General features: G+C 40.5%; 2 protein-coding genes across 3 annotated transcripts in view; one reads left to right on the top strand and one right to left on the bottom strand.

Moving 5' to 3' along the window:
* The window catches only part of NALF1 (NALCN channel auxiliary factor 1), a 605,043-nt gene that overhangs the window by 236,596 nt on the left and 353,104 nt on the right, over window positions 1-15,343 (bottom strand). The window lies entirely within an intron of this gene.
* LOC102264978 (non-histone chromosomal protein HMG-17) lies at window positions 8,165-9,287 on the top strand. Its single transcript, XM_070380865.1, has one exon. The coding sequence runs from the start codon at window positions 8,199-8,201 to the stop codon at window positions 8,469-8,471; it is 273 nt and encodes a 90-aa protein (XP_070236966.1). The 5' UTR covers window positions 8,165-8,198; the 3' UTR covers window positions 8,472-9,287.

Below are 15,343 nucleotides of genomic sequence, written 5' to 3'. Positions count from 1 at the left end.
TTAAGATCCAGTGAAATTCTCAGTTGCACTCAGTGAAGAGGCATGTGACACAGATGTACACTTTCACTTCTGAAAGACTAGGGTTTGAACTATGCCTCCAGTTCTTTCAAAGCGCTCTCACTGTTTCATGTCCTCTCACTTCTGTGTAGTAAGATTTCATAAAAATTTTCACAAGCCACCTATAAAGGAACAGCAGCACACTCAGTCCTATTTCATTCTTTATGTTCTTGGAAAATCAAGATACTGAAATTCACAATAAAAATTAAATTATCTTCTTCTCATTTATGGCATAATTTTTTATGATTAATGAAAATAAAGTACCAATTAGGAAGCTTACATTATCAATACTGCATTTAGCAAGAGAAACAGCTATATGGGAAGCAAATAAGGTCATTGAAAAGTCAAATACTTTAAACCATCAGTAAAATTTGTATACGATTCAGCGATCAATATTCTGGAACTACTAACCTCAGTAACTGTCAGGCTAAGAAAAGTCATGTGACTGTCCCTCACCTCTGTCTTGTACTAAGTAAATGCTCTTGATGAATGCAATCAAGAAACAAATTGCTGATGCTTTACAACTCAGAGAAGAAAAGCGCTGAACACTGTGGTGAGCTGCAGCGATTCTTGTTTCAATTTAACCCAACTCTAACTTATTAAAATTTACTTGCAATTACCTGAGGGGAGGCCATTATGCCAAAAAGTCTGATTCCATTCAACAAATATTTACTGGTTCCAAGAAGAAGAACTGCCATGGTAAACCTTAACATCCGGAGGAGAAAGAGCAACACTTAAGTCCAGAACACGGCAGAGCGAAGGAAGGGCAGAGGTGTGATGCTGTAAGCATCTGGGACCATGACCTGCCGCTGCCACGCTGGGCAGAGTGGCTAACCCACTTGAGTTCTGGGCCTGAGTTTCTGCACTTTAACACTGGCTACTGTTAGGAAAAATATGAGAATAAAACAAAATAACGTGTGGACAGATGTTTCTTTTCAGCAGCATAAGCTGATCAGATATATTTTTATAATTCCAGATACAGAACACTTAGTACTTTTAGATAAAATAAACATATTAAAAAGACCTTTTAACAAAGGATCACAAGAGATGACTATAAACAATTACATGCCAATGAAATGGACAACAGGCTGTTTTGATTCTCAGAGGAATTATTAAAAAGTAAACAATTATTCTAAAACAAGCTAGAATCACTGAGTCTTAGCTGGAAGAATCTAATAGTCCCTAACTCAAGTTATTTTGGGCTTCCCAGGTGGCACCAGTGACTAAAAAAACCTGCCTGTCAAGGCAGGAGACATAAGAGACATTTGCTTGATCCCTGGGAACTGGGAAGATCCCCTGGAGGAGGAAACGGCAACGCACTCCAGTGTGCTTGCCTGGAGAATCCTGTGGACAGAGGAGCCCAGTGGGCTGCAGTCCATGGCATTGCTAAGATATATGTAGTTATTCCCAAGCTATTGACTTCTTAAGTTATTTCTCTCTTGATTTGACAGATAGCATAGAAAAGTTTAAAATGTGAAAATGTTTAAAAGTTAAAGTTTTCAATGCTTTAAAAATCAACTATTTTCACTGATTCAAGTACGAAAGGAAAATGAAGCTCTGTCTCCTCTCTTAGGCAGACAGTAAGCCTCACGTTGTGCATTGCAGACAGCAGAGTAAAAGGCTATTCTGGCTGGAGCTGGTCATAAACATCTGGTAATGGTCATGTGCTGCAAACCTTAGGGATGTCAGGGTATTTTCCTTCATTGCTCAGCTATGATCCCTTCCCAATAAAAACAGAGCTTGATCTGACTAAACATTTCATTTCTAGAAAGCTAGATAGCATATTCAAAAGCAGAGACATTATTTTGCCAACCAAGGTTCATCTAGTCAAGGCTATGGTTTTTCCTGTGGTCATGTATGGATGTGAGATTTGGACTGGGAAGAAGGCTGAGCACCGAAGAATTGATGCTTTTGAACTGTGGTGTTGGAGAAGACTCTTGAGAGTCCCTTGGACTGCAAGGAGATCCAACCAGTCCATTCTGAAGGAGATCAGCCCTGGGATTTCTTTGGAAGGAATGATGCTGAAGCTGAAACTCCAGTGCTTTGGCCACCTCATGCGAAGAGTTGACTCATTGGAAAAGACTCTGATGCTGGGAGGGATTGGGGGCAGGAGGAGAAGGGGACGACAGAGGATGAGATGGCTGGATGGCATCACTGACTCGATGGACGTGAGTCTGAGTGAACTCCGGGAGTTGGTGATGGACAGGGAGGCCTGGCGTGCTGCGATTCATGGGGTCCCAAAGAGTCGGACATGACTGAGCGACGGATCTGATCTGATCTGATCCTTCAGAAGTATTCATATACATGGATATACGTCTGCTATTGTGCCCCTCACGCAATCCATGTGTTGAGGCCCTACCTCTGATCTGGTGGAATCCGGCCATGGAACCTTGGGTGGTAACTCGGTTTGGATGAGGTCCTAATGGTGGGGCCTCAAGTGAGATCAGTATTTTACAAGAAGAAGTGGAGTGTGCTCATCTTCCCTTTTTCTCTTTCCTTCTTTCTGTTTTCTTTCTCTCTCTTTCCACCCCCGCCCCCTCTCCATTCACACACACACTCCATGAAAAGACAGAGCAAGAAGACGGCTGTCTGCAAGCAAGGAAGAGGGCCCTCACCAGGAACTGTATCTGCTGGTTGCTGGCACCTTGATCTCCTAGCCTCTGGACCTGGAGAAATAAATATCTGTTGGTTAAGATGCCCAGTCCATGGTATTTTGTTATAGCAGCCCGAGTGCGCAAATGTGTCTCTTGCAGCATTAATTACAAAACAGACGAAGGTGGAAAAACCTAAATGCGCCTTAATGGTCAATGGCTAAATGGATTATTTTATACACACACAGTGGAATCTGATACAGACACAAGCACTAGTAAGATGATCCTATAGGGATCACAGAAGGGTGCCAAAGAAATATCTTCGATGGAAAAATTTAATATGATTATAAAGCTTATATAAACATAGCCATATTTACCCACACAAAAGGGTAATATCAAATTATTAATAATAGTTATCCAGGATAATTTGAGGGGCAACTTTCACTTTATATTTTTTTCCCATTTTGCATCAATCAAAGTATTACAGAGTATATAGTGCTTTCACAATATACGACCAAGAAGGAAAACTAGGTCACAGAGCTGGAAAACTGTTCTTCAGAAACTATATAATGAAAGGTGGATAATGGCGTTTTGACATTAAGCCACTCTTTATCTGAACCCTACTGATAAAGCTATCCACCCTACTTGGAGATGCTGAGAGATAAACCCATGGTTCACTAGACCTAGTATTTGAAGTTGTTACCATCCAGAAAAATGAAACAAAATGTTCTTACAAGAGAACCAGGAGGGGCACTCGATTCCGAGAGAGGAGACCAAAAGAGCTGACGCATGAGAGGCATACAGAAGGATGGGCTGCAAATCCCTGAAGATTCCACTCAAATCCCGCTCGTGTTCACTGATACATGCGGAAAGCACTGTGCTTTGGTTCCTTACACAGCCTTCTGTTTGCAAACGTAAGACGCTAATTACCAAAGGGGATCAGATGCCTGGTGTTCTTGACAGAGAGTTTATTGTAGATTTGTAGGGGTACGTGGTGGCTCGATGATAAAGAATCTGCCTGAAACACAGGAGGCCCGGGTTAGATCCCTGGATTGGGAAGATCCCCTGGAGAAGGGAATGACAACCCACTCTAGTATTCCTGCCTGGAGAATCAGAGGAGCCTGGCGGGCTATGGGGGTCCATGGGGTCGCAAAGAGTCCGACACGACTGAGCAACTGTGACTTCACAAACACTTGCTTCTCAAATCAGCATTTTAAAGGTGCCCTTGAGGAGCCAAGTAAAAAACTTATGAAAATAAGTACAATTATAACAATTTTATTTTAGAAACTGCTAGAGAAATTATCAGAGAAGCTATTGTCTCAGCTCAATGAAATGGACACAATTAAATCAGAAAGTAAGAGAGCTTGAGGGAGAAATTATGGCCTCACAGAGGCTCTTTATTTAGAGCTGTTCAATCAACACTATGTAGGAACTCATAGATGGAGCAACACAAACCCAAAGCCTTCACCCTGTGCAAACATACATGTCTCTCTGGATTTCTTTTTAATAAAGGAGCAGAAATGCTAGGAGAAATGAAAAGGAAATCAGTACAATACTCTATAAATCTCTGGCACACGATGCCTCTTGCGATAGAGAAGATTTCAGGTCTGTAGAACCATACTCTTTGGGGAGATCAATTATTGTACTAACTTTATGAAAAAAACAAATATTTCAAAAATAAAAGATTAATACAATTATGTTTGGGAGTGCACCCTCAAGTTACAAAGAAAGCTCTGTCCTCGTAGGCAGCAGGCACTCTCACGGTGGATCTGACATTGTATGGACACAGAAGACTTGTCGTGAGCTCTGAATTTTGAACCATGAATCACTCACCAAAGAAAGTGTTTGCAAAATACAGTATTCTGAACTGGCAGGCAATGTGGTATGAAGAGCAACAATCTACAGTTTAGAATCTTTAATTTCCCCCGTTAACTATCTGATCATATCCTTAACCATTTGAGTGTATTTGAGTGTATTCGAGTGTATTTTTTCTCATACATGAAAGAAAAGAGAAAAATGAGCTAGATTAAATTAAAATTTGGCTACAAAAGTATATAATCCTGCTTTGAAAAAGACAGGGATAAAAATATTGTTGTTGTTCAGTCGCTAAGTCATGTCAGACTCTCTGTGACTCCATGAACTGGAGCACGCCAGGCTTCCCTGTACTTCACTACCTCCTGGAGTTTGCTCAAACTTGTGTCCATTGAGTGATAATATTAAATTAGTCAATTTATTTTGAATATGTTATAAGCAAATTGATCATTCTAAGAGCAAGACCTCTAAAACATTTCTTTCATATTTGGATAGTATCAAATCATCCAAAACATTTAATCTTTCATATAAGCAGTGGATGAAGTATAGATAACCTTTGGTCATTTTATTAATTTTGTTTATAAGTACACCTCAATTTAAGCACTCAAGAGTTGAGATTTTTTGCATTCAATCTCACTGGGTTATGACCATAGATTTATGTTGGAATCCCTACATAAACTTATTTGGTGGAAGTTCTCTGGCACCAGAGACAATCACAGAGACCCTTGGTTGGGTAAATTAACACAAATGTTTCCATAATAAGCTAAGAGGCATTTAGGACCTCGGGATCAATTAATTTGTAAGCCAAGCAACAATTTAAGAAAGTAGCTGGAGCGTGTGAAGGGACAGTTAGTCCTTTAAAAAAGTAAGTTATATTACTGTAACCTTAAAAAGCATCTTCATGTGACATTTGAAGCTCTTACGAATTGCATTTGTGGTCAGGGAAACTAAGTTGAGAAACAAATCCAGTGAAATAAATGAAAATCATCTTTGCTTCCTATTTCAATTTCTAGAAAAAAAGAAAGAAAGAAAGAACTGTACAGTTGAATGTCCAAATAACTACTGAGAGCTGAGACCACATGGCATTCTACAGTTTAATTAGCAGGACCAAAGTTTAGACCTTCTGTATCACCATGACTTTATCATTTGTTCCAGCAAATTCTTGCTCAAAGAAGATAAGGCTGTAAACCGGTAAATAACTTCACTGTTTGCTTCAGGAAGTTTCCCCAAAGCAACAGACTGCTCAGACAGCCCCTGTCTCTGAAGAAACAACTGTTTATTCATAAATGCTGGTTTTAAAACACTGACCTTTCTGGGTCCGATTGTTCAGTTGTTAAATCGTGTCCAAGTCTTTGTAAACCATGAACTGCAGAGCCGCAGGTTTCCCTGCCCTTCCCTATCTCCGGGAGCTTGCTCAAACTCATGTCCATGGAGTAGGTGATGCCATCCAACCATCTCATCCTTGTTCCCTTCTCCTCCCACCTTCAATCTTTCCCAGCATCAGGGTCTTTTCAAATGAGTTGGCTCTTCACATCAGGTGGTCAAAGTATTGGAGTTTCAGCATCAGTCTTTCCAAAGAATATTCAGGGTTGATTTCCGTTAGGATTGACTGGTTTGATCTCATTGTTGTCCAAGGGACTCTCAAGAGTCCTCAGTCTTGAATAGAGTCACCCTGGCTTGTTTAACATTATGATGACACTTTTGATTTGGCAAGGTCTTTCAGGTAATTGATGTTCAGTATTCATTTTCTTACATAAGAAATGTACGTTTTTTAATGCATAATTCATTCTTTGTTGAAATGAATGTTAAGGTTACTAAATGAGATTTTCATTTCTATTTGGACTTTATTTTTATTTCCTCAGAGAATTCAACAATATCTAATTGATTACTCATTCTAATTAATGAGTATTTGGAAAGACTCAAAACACAAATGCTTCAGATTATTTACAAATGCAATATAATATATCAAGTAAGGTGAAAGAGACCTGTGAAACTACAGATAATCATATTTTCCGTTAGGTACTAAATATTACATAATTAACAGCAGGCATTGTTCTTTGTGTTAATTTACTTAAAATTCATAAAACATTATGAAATTATTTAAATTATTATTTCTATAACACAGATTAAAGAAAAGAGACAGAGAACAGAATGGTTATGGAACTTGTCCAAGCAACAGAGAAAAGTCAAACAAAGAAAGTCTGGATTTTAAATCTGTGTTTAAACCACTATGCTATACTTAATCTCTTCCTTATGGTTAAACATTTACATTTATTTTTACTTTTTTTATTACTTTATTTTTGCTTTGGAGAAACTAAAGAAACTCAGCCTTTTTTTTTTTTTTAGTTTTCATTAAAACCTTAGATTTGGATAAGTTCATCATGAAATACTGTTACATAGGTTTTACAGCTGCATTAAGTATTAAAAATACATATTTGAGAAACATATAAGATTTTTAGAAGCAAATATACTCATTTCAGATTTCAAAATAAAATAATTTCTGACTTCTCACGAAAGTTACAGTTCCAAAGTTTCTCTAGAGTTTCATCGTATGGAGCAAACCAGGAGGATAAAAAGTTCTTCGGATCAAAGTCACTTTTTTATTCAAATGAGTTCTGAGTGTCAAAGGAACCGCTGATGCTGGCAGTTCCAGACTTCTGTGGAAGATGTCCTTCAAGTCGGTCCACGGAGCCAGGAGCGGACCAGCCACCCCACTTCCTAGATCACGTCCTCCCTTCTTGCCAAGGCTCTCTAGCCAGTGTCTCAGGTATCTGGTTATGTGAACTGACAATGCAGACTCCTCAGGACACCTGATGTATGATCACGGGCTGCCTTTTGGGAATTTCAAAATTCCTGGCACCATAACAGTCAGTCTCTTACGAACTTTCGCTTCATATCATCTCTGTCGTGTACTAGCTTTAAGCCCACATTAAAGAAATACCAACATTATAAGCATTTCCTACATTGTGAAATGTTTCTGTTATCTTAACATATTTGTCAAAGAGGACCCATTCTATCTAATTATTCTCTCCTCCACCTTAGTCTTCTTTATAAACGATTTTTCACTGGCATATATTTCATGTATATCCACTTTCTGGATATAACTGTGACATTCTGCTCTTTGGTGATTAGAATTGTTAAATAGTTAATTTATAAACTGAATTAAAGTGCTAGATGGGGTTTTAAATGAGATTGCTTCCAGAAAGAAAAAAAAAACTTGTAGAGAAGAGAAGCAAATGCTTTTCTAATTATGTATATTACTAAATAACATCCTGAACTTCAAGAAGGATGTCATTATATATATTATATCATATAATAATTATGCTATATTCCTACTCTTTAAGCCTATTGCAAAGTAATACTTTAGATGTGAAATGTGGCAGTCATGTATTTGAAACTTGCCAGTACCTTTTTTTTTTAAGTCAAAGTGATTATTTTTAAGAACTCAGGAAGAATTTAATATTGTGGAAAAAAAGATTCATTTTTGAAAGTCCTGCACAATTATTTCCATTCAATTTTTCTCTCTCTCTTCCCATTTCTTTCTTTAAGTTTTACCTTCATGAAAAGTGTTTGCAACACCATGTATAAGGAAGTATAACATCTTCAGGAAGATGTGCCACTTAAAGACTTTCTGGGAGCAGTGTGAAGAAGAGGCGAGAGCGACGCCTGGATCGACTTAAAGCCCGCACGCCGCTGCATTCCCGGGTCCAGCGCCTACGTCCCGCGGCTGCAGCCACCATGTCCAAGAGAAAGGCTGACGGGGACGCTAAAGGAGATAAAGCCAAGGTGAAGGACGAACCACAGAGAAGATCTGCAAGGTTATCTGCTAAACCTGCTCCTCCAAAGCCAGAGCCCAAGCCTAAAAAGGCCCCTGCAAAGAAGGCAGAGAAGGTACCCAAAGGGAAAAAGGGGAAGGCTGATACTGGCAAGGATGGGAATAACCCTGCAGAAAATGGAGATGCCAAAACAGACCAGGCACAGAAAGCTGAAGCTGCTGGAGATGCCAACTGAAGTGTGTGCATTTTTGATAACTGTGTACTTCTGGTGACTGTACAGTTTGAAATACTATTTTTTATCAAGTTTTATAAAAATGCAGAATTTTGTTTTACTTTTTTTTTTTAAGCTATGTTGTTAGCACATAGAACACTTCATTGTTGGTTTTTGGGGGAAGCGCATGTCACTAACAGAATGTCTCCGAAGCTGAATTGACGTGGGGGGAAAATACCTTCCCCGTCTAGTTTTGAGAGACTTCCTCTTGGTTCCCAGGAAGGAGGGATTCCTTGGTGTTGATGCACATGAGCCACCTTGGCACAAACACCTTGTGGTGTGGGGAGCTAAACTTTAGTTTTTATGTCCTCCTCTCCCTCTCCACCTCAGCACAGACTTGACTCCCCTAACCCAGAGACCTGTTGGAACCTGAACCCCGTGCTCCCCCAAAATTGATGACCAGTATGTCAGGCAATCTGGACTTTCTAGTGCCACCACTGAGATGGCGTCCTTCAAAAGAGCAGCAGTTCCTTCCTTTAGACTGTGGCTCCTCAGAGTGATACTTCGGCCATTTTCATTTCCATTTCCTGAAAGTCAGGGTCGGCTTGTGAAAAGTTGTTAAACGACATGCTAAATGTGAAATGTCAACCCTCACTCTAAACTTTGCCTGTTCAGAGCATCACATGAAGATTTCTTTGGGTTTTATAGTGGCTTTCTGATTTGGTAGTCCACTGAAAAAGGGAGTTTGAAAGTTGTATACTGTTAACGATTGTCTGCCCATGTCCTGCCTGAAATACCATGATTGTTTATGAAAAGTATCTTTAATAAAGCTGGATACAGTTTGGCTTGGAAAAAAAAAAAAGAATTTCTGGCCTTATGTAGTGCAAGGGAAAAAATATATATACATTTGAGTTGAGCCCAAACTCAATATTTGAAATATATATATATTATTGAAAAGAGTCATATATATATGAAAAGAGTCACTTTTCATAAAGAACTAAGCATGCTAATCTGTGGAGGGGAATTACTTTTCAAAACATGGAGACAACAGGTCAAAGCCAATCAGGCTCCTGAGAGCTACCGTCTTTCAGCAGGGAGCATTCCCACTGGTATCGTCCCGGTTTACCCTGGAGGACAGTGGGGCTGAGTGAGGAGGCTCAGGCTCATGGGCCTGTGGCTGGCAAGGGGCAGAGCTGGGCTGAAACCAACCCTGCTGGCTTCAGAGACCCTCTTTAATAACAACACTAATCTTGCCTCTCTGGAGGTTAAGCTTACTCATTAGCTAAATCACTCATTAGCTAAATCACTCATTTGCTAAGTCATTCATTTGCTAAATCATCCTCGCATATCTGCCTTGCAGTATTTTGACTCAATTTGTTCTTCAGTAAAATTTCAAATTGCTACAAGTCATGAGTCTTTGGGGTCTCTACATAGAACAGCTACATTTGTTCATATGAAGGAACCACTCTCCATTTGTGTGTGTGTGTGTGTGTGTGTTTAGTTGCTCAGTCATGTCCGACACTGCGACACTTTGGACTGTAGCCCACCAGGCTCCTCTGTCCATGGGATTTTTCAGGCAAGAACACTGGAGTGGGTTGCGATTTCTTCCTCCAGGGGACCTTCCTGACCCAGGGATGGAACCCACATCTCCTGTGTCTCCTGCATTGCAGACAGATTCTTTAACCACTGAAACTAAAATAAATTATTTTAGGACAGAACTGAGCTTATATGAGATACGGTAAACTTTATAGCTCTACGTATTCACTAACAATAGGATTGCCAACAAGACTCTAATTTTAAACAAGATATACTGATGAAGGCATTCTAATATCCTTTGATTTAATATATCTACTAACTCTACTGTATTCTTTAAAAATATTTGAAAGAAAAACAAACAAGAGGGAAAAGGTTTTGATCATTTGATACTGAAGTAACCCTTTGACCTTAGTAAAGATTAAGATCTGAATCCTAGTATTTCTGACCACCCAAAGAGGTTCTGTGGTAGCATCTGGTTCTTTGAAAATGAAGATCTTCTCTTCTATTAAATACGATTAAACTGATCTGACAAACTGGATTGCTTGCTAATACCTCAAATTCGTCGTAAATGAAATACTATCTTGAAATTATTTGCTCAAAATAAACATTTGTCACAAAGACCTATCTGAAATGATTTAGAAGTCTAAATGTCTTTTCTGCTGTGGTTTCAAACTCTAGAGGAAAAAAGGAAGCCCAGTGACATTTTCTTTTCTATTAAAAATAGGCTATTATCATACAAAAGCGATCGTACAGACCCAGCCTCGAGCTATGTCACTTCACTGCAAAACACAAACAGATACACTGAATCCGACTTTTTAGGGGATTTTGTAATCCAATTAAAATGATCTGTTAGGCACCTTTTGGGTGAAAGTCAGTGGAGGATACAGGATGAAAACGACAGGCTGCCCTTGTCGAAGCGTCTCCTGCACAGCAGTTAAGAGTGGAAACCTGAGGGGAAGAAGGTGGGAGGCGCTCTGGGCACTGAGGGGAAGGAACGGGCGGGTCCAAGGAGTGGTAGGAGCAACGCTTCCTGGCAAGGGAGATGCCTGCCGCGGGCCCTGCAGGACCAGGAGTGTGAGAGGCGTCCTCTGTTCCATGACCGTGTGGTTTTTACACGGTTCTACCTGATCAAGTCCTAGAAACACCATGAGCTCTGGTGGAAGTACAGGCTGCGGGCTCAGGCCACGTGGAAAGTGCTCCCTTATCCTTATTTCTGCCTTCTGCATGAACCTGATGATCTCAGCACGGCGGTTAATTTTACGTGTCTGCTTGGTCAGCTGCCAGTGTCCAGGTATTTGGCCAAACAGTCCAGATGTTACTGTGAAGGTGTTTGTTACATGACATTAACTTCTGACTCCACAGACTTTGGGCAAAGTAGATGATGTTCTATAACATGGGGTGGGGCAGGGTCACATTAAATTAGTTGAAGATCTTAAGAGAGAAAAGACTGAGGTTCCCAAAAAAGAGAGATTTCTGCCAGGAGACTGCCTATGGATTCAAGATTGCAACATCCACACTTCCCTGGTCTCCTGCCTGCCAGCCTGTGCAGCAGACTTTGGACTTGCCAGCCTTCATAACTGTGAGCCAGTTCTTTAAAACACGTCTCTCTCTCCTGTTCACACACACACACCCCCCTCATGGATCTCTTTGTGCTGTGCTTAGTTGCTCTGTCGTGTCCGGCTCTCTGTGACCCCATGGACTGTAGTCTGCCAGGCTCCTCTGTCCATGGGGATTCTCCAGGCAAGAATACTAGAGTGGGTTGTCATGCCCTCCTCCAGATTTTCCCAACCTAGGGATCAAACCCAGGTCTCCCACATTGCAGTCAGATTCTTGACTGTGTGAGTCACCGGAGAAACCCTCTTTCTCTAGAGAATCCTAAATGATACGTTCAGGGACCCCAACGAGAATGTAGCTTTTCAACCAAGGAAGTCTGTAATATCCTTCTATGTTTACAGTGGAGCAGACAATTCAAATGTAGGAGTGAGAACATCCATGTTAAGTAAAAAAGAATGGAAAAAGAAAGAAACTACACCATTTCAAGTCAGGTAGGCAGCCAACTTTCATAAACAGATGTGAAATAAATAAGCCCTTTAAGCAGAAGCATTAACAAAAAGTATATAGGAAATGAATTTTCAGCCAGAGCTTAGGAAATGGCCTAGAATAACTGCCCTAGGAAAACAGAGATGCATTTTGGTCCAGATCAACATGGAAAATGGAGAGTGATCCTATTTGGAGGAAAAATCTGAGGGAATTTCAAGAGGCAAGGAGAAAAGGAATGTGAGCAAAACCAGTCCCAGGGCTGTTTCCTAGCCACGGGGGCCCAGTCCATCCTGATCAGTAATTCAAGCTGTGAACCACAATCTCCATCTCCTTCGCAATGAGCATCATTATGTCATCTTCCTGGTCTCCACTCCATGGCACTCTTTCAGAGAGGGCTTCCTCTGCTCCGTGCTGAGGGTAACTCTTTCCAAATGGTTTTAGAGTCGGGCTTTTCCTGTAGTTGTTGGCGTATCGGTTTAGTGCCTGCCTGCTGAACAGTGCACAGGCTCCCACGTACAAACAAGCACTGACTGAGTCTGTTTTCATTCACCTGACATCAAGGTGTGCACGTTACAAGATTACTCAGTATCTGTCAGTTAATGAATGCATGAGTGAACGCTGTGTAGTCAGCATGATGAGCGGTGTGTGCTAACAGGTGAAATGCATATACGTCTCTGATTTCTTTGACTCTAAGACAACTTCATCCACTGCATTGTAAAGTTTCTGAAGTCTAGTTGTGTAATAAAATCCATAACTTGTCATACTCTGTGACTTTTTCTTAGTCCTATGATCGATGGGATATTTGGTGTGATGAAATGCAGTGTATACTTGGTATGAATCAGATTTCCACCTGTAACATAGAAAAAGTGAAAACTGAAAAGAAAGTGAAAGTTGCTCAGTCATGTCCAACTCTTTGCGAGTCCATGGACTATACAGTCCATGAAATTCTCCAGGCCAGGATGCTGGAGTGGGTAGCCTTTCCTTTCTCCAGGGGATTTTCTCAACCCAGGGATCGAACCCAGGTCTCCCACATTGCAGGCGGATTCTTGACCAGCTGAGCCACAAGGGAAGCCAAAGAACACTGGAATGGGTAGCCTATCCCTTCTCCAGCGGATCTTCCTGACCCAGGAATCGAACTGGAGTCTCCTGCGTTGCAGGCGGATTCTTTACCAACTGAGCTATTAGGGAAGCCCTGTAACTTAAAGTCTGATTTATTAAAACAACTAAAACAGCAATCATAAAGGGTATTTCTTACTGTTTCAATCTACAGATATAAATATGAGTCTTCAAAGGAAGAAACCACCAGGTAAAATATACTTCAGGTTATTCGGGGAGTGGAATAGCTTTTTAAACTATAAGAGTTTTGTTTGAAGAGCTTGGAACCAATGATTATCATTACTATATTAGACTAGAATGAGATTTACATAGGAAGAATTTGGACCTTCAACTTGGAAGCTAATTTTTAAACTTTTGCACTTGTAATATTATAACATTGTAGCATTAAAAAGGACTGCAATTTTATAGACATAAATATGTTATATAAAAAATAGTAACTAAAAATCTTTAGAGTTTTTAAAAATATATATAATATTGTAAGTCTTAAAAATTCTAAGAAATGGATACTACTTGTATCACAATTATTATTATTATTCCCACTTTTCACAATTTTGGAGGTTAAATGCTTTATCCAAAGTCCACAAGAAGTAAAGGGAAAAGCTGACATTAAATGCAAATTTCCTGACTCTAAAATTTCAGTCTCTTTCCCTCAAATCTCTATAGCACAATGTAGAAAGCCAAAAAGGAATGAAAAATTCATCATTCATTACAGTTCTTGACAGCAGAAAGGTAACTGAAATAAAGGAATATGTGTCCAATATCTCCACATATTGCAGTACTTCTAGAAAAAAATGATCTTTTTTTTTTTTTCCTGCACAGTCTATATTCAATACCAAATTGAACAAGCTCTGTGTCCATTTGTGACTGTCTTCCTTTATAAACACTTTCTGGAAAATGACTTTAGGGAATGGTCAGATTTTTTAATCACAAGCACACGTTAGATGTCTGAAACATCAATTATTCTGCAGGATTTTCAAACTCCCCGTAAGACCTTGGCGAGGAGAACAGGTGTGCAGGTGAGGAGCCTCTGCCCTGCACGACAGGGACTTTCTTCTTCCTCCTTCTTTTTCCTTCTCCTTCATTGAGGTTAAATGAAGAACAAGAAAGCCTCTAACAGGGTTCCTTAGTCCCACCTGGGATTTCCCTATGGCATTTGATAAGTATTGGTTGAATGAATGCCCCTGTGAATAAATGTTTCCAGATCACTGGTAGCTCTTATAACATGAAATATAAGAATGAAATATTTATATAAGAATATAAATATAAGATTGAAATATGTATGAAATACAGCACACTTGACCAGAGGCAGGAAAAGAGGTGTGTGTGCAAGTGTGCTCATCACCTCCAGCCCTGTGCGACCCCATGGACTGTAGCCCGCCAGGCTCCTCTGTCCGTGGGATATTCTCTAGGCAAGAATACTGGAGTGGGTTGCCATTTCCTCCTCTAGGGAATCCTCCCAGCCCAGGGATCAAACCTGCATCTCCTGCATTGCAGGTGGATTCTTTATCACTGAGCCACCAGGGAAGCTCCAAGGAAAAGATGAGGATGGAAGAAATGCCTAAGACACTGACGTTTGTACTGAGTTCTAAACGGTAGATGAAGGATGCGACGAAGGCCTAAGAATAGTCCTCTTTTCTTCTGAGCAGCAGAAGGCAATAGTTGTTTTTCGAGTCATCACTCCACAGGCCATGTAACAGAGAAAGTCTGCAGGAAAACTGGGGTTCACAGTCATAATAATCCATTTCTGGTTTGAAAGCCTTTCAGATGGATCACGGTTGCAGACTATTTGTCTTTAGGGTATTTCGACTGATCAAAGTGCTTGGCCAGTGGTACATGATGGAGTATCAAATCCTGCCTCTTTTTGTACCTTCATGGGACTTGCTAGCCTCGTAAACGCTAGTTAGCTCACACAGCGCTTGGAAAATACTATTTTTCAAGCACATCTCCTAAATGTGCAGCTCTGGTGGAAGTGCTAAGAAGGAGGGCTCCGTGGGTAATTGCTGCCCTCCCACTAGAACAGCCGCCGCCAGTTACACTGTGTGCGTCTGTGCTCCTTCTGGAGAGGGAGGCGGTGCGGCTCACTGTCGCCTCTCTCAGAGACTGCCAATTAGCAAAAATTAATGAGACACTTGACCGGCACTTCTGCTGGAGCTGCAGGAAGCTCCGGGCTGGGATTCCTTCAGTTCCTTTCCCGTTTCCCTGCA

This window comes from Bos mutus, chromosome 12 (assembly GCF_027580195.1).
Source record: "Bos mutus isolate GX-2022 chromosome 12, NWIPB_WYAK_1.1, whole genome shotgun sequence".
Lineage (NCBI taxonomy): Eukaryota > Metazoa > Chordata > Mammalia > Artiodactyla > Bovidae > Bos > Bos mutus.
Note: the sequence above shows the minus strand (reverse complement) of the source record. Positions and strands in the feature narration are given on the sequence as shown.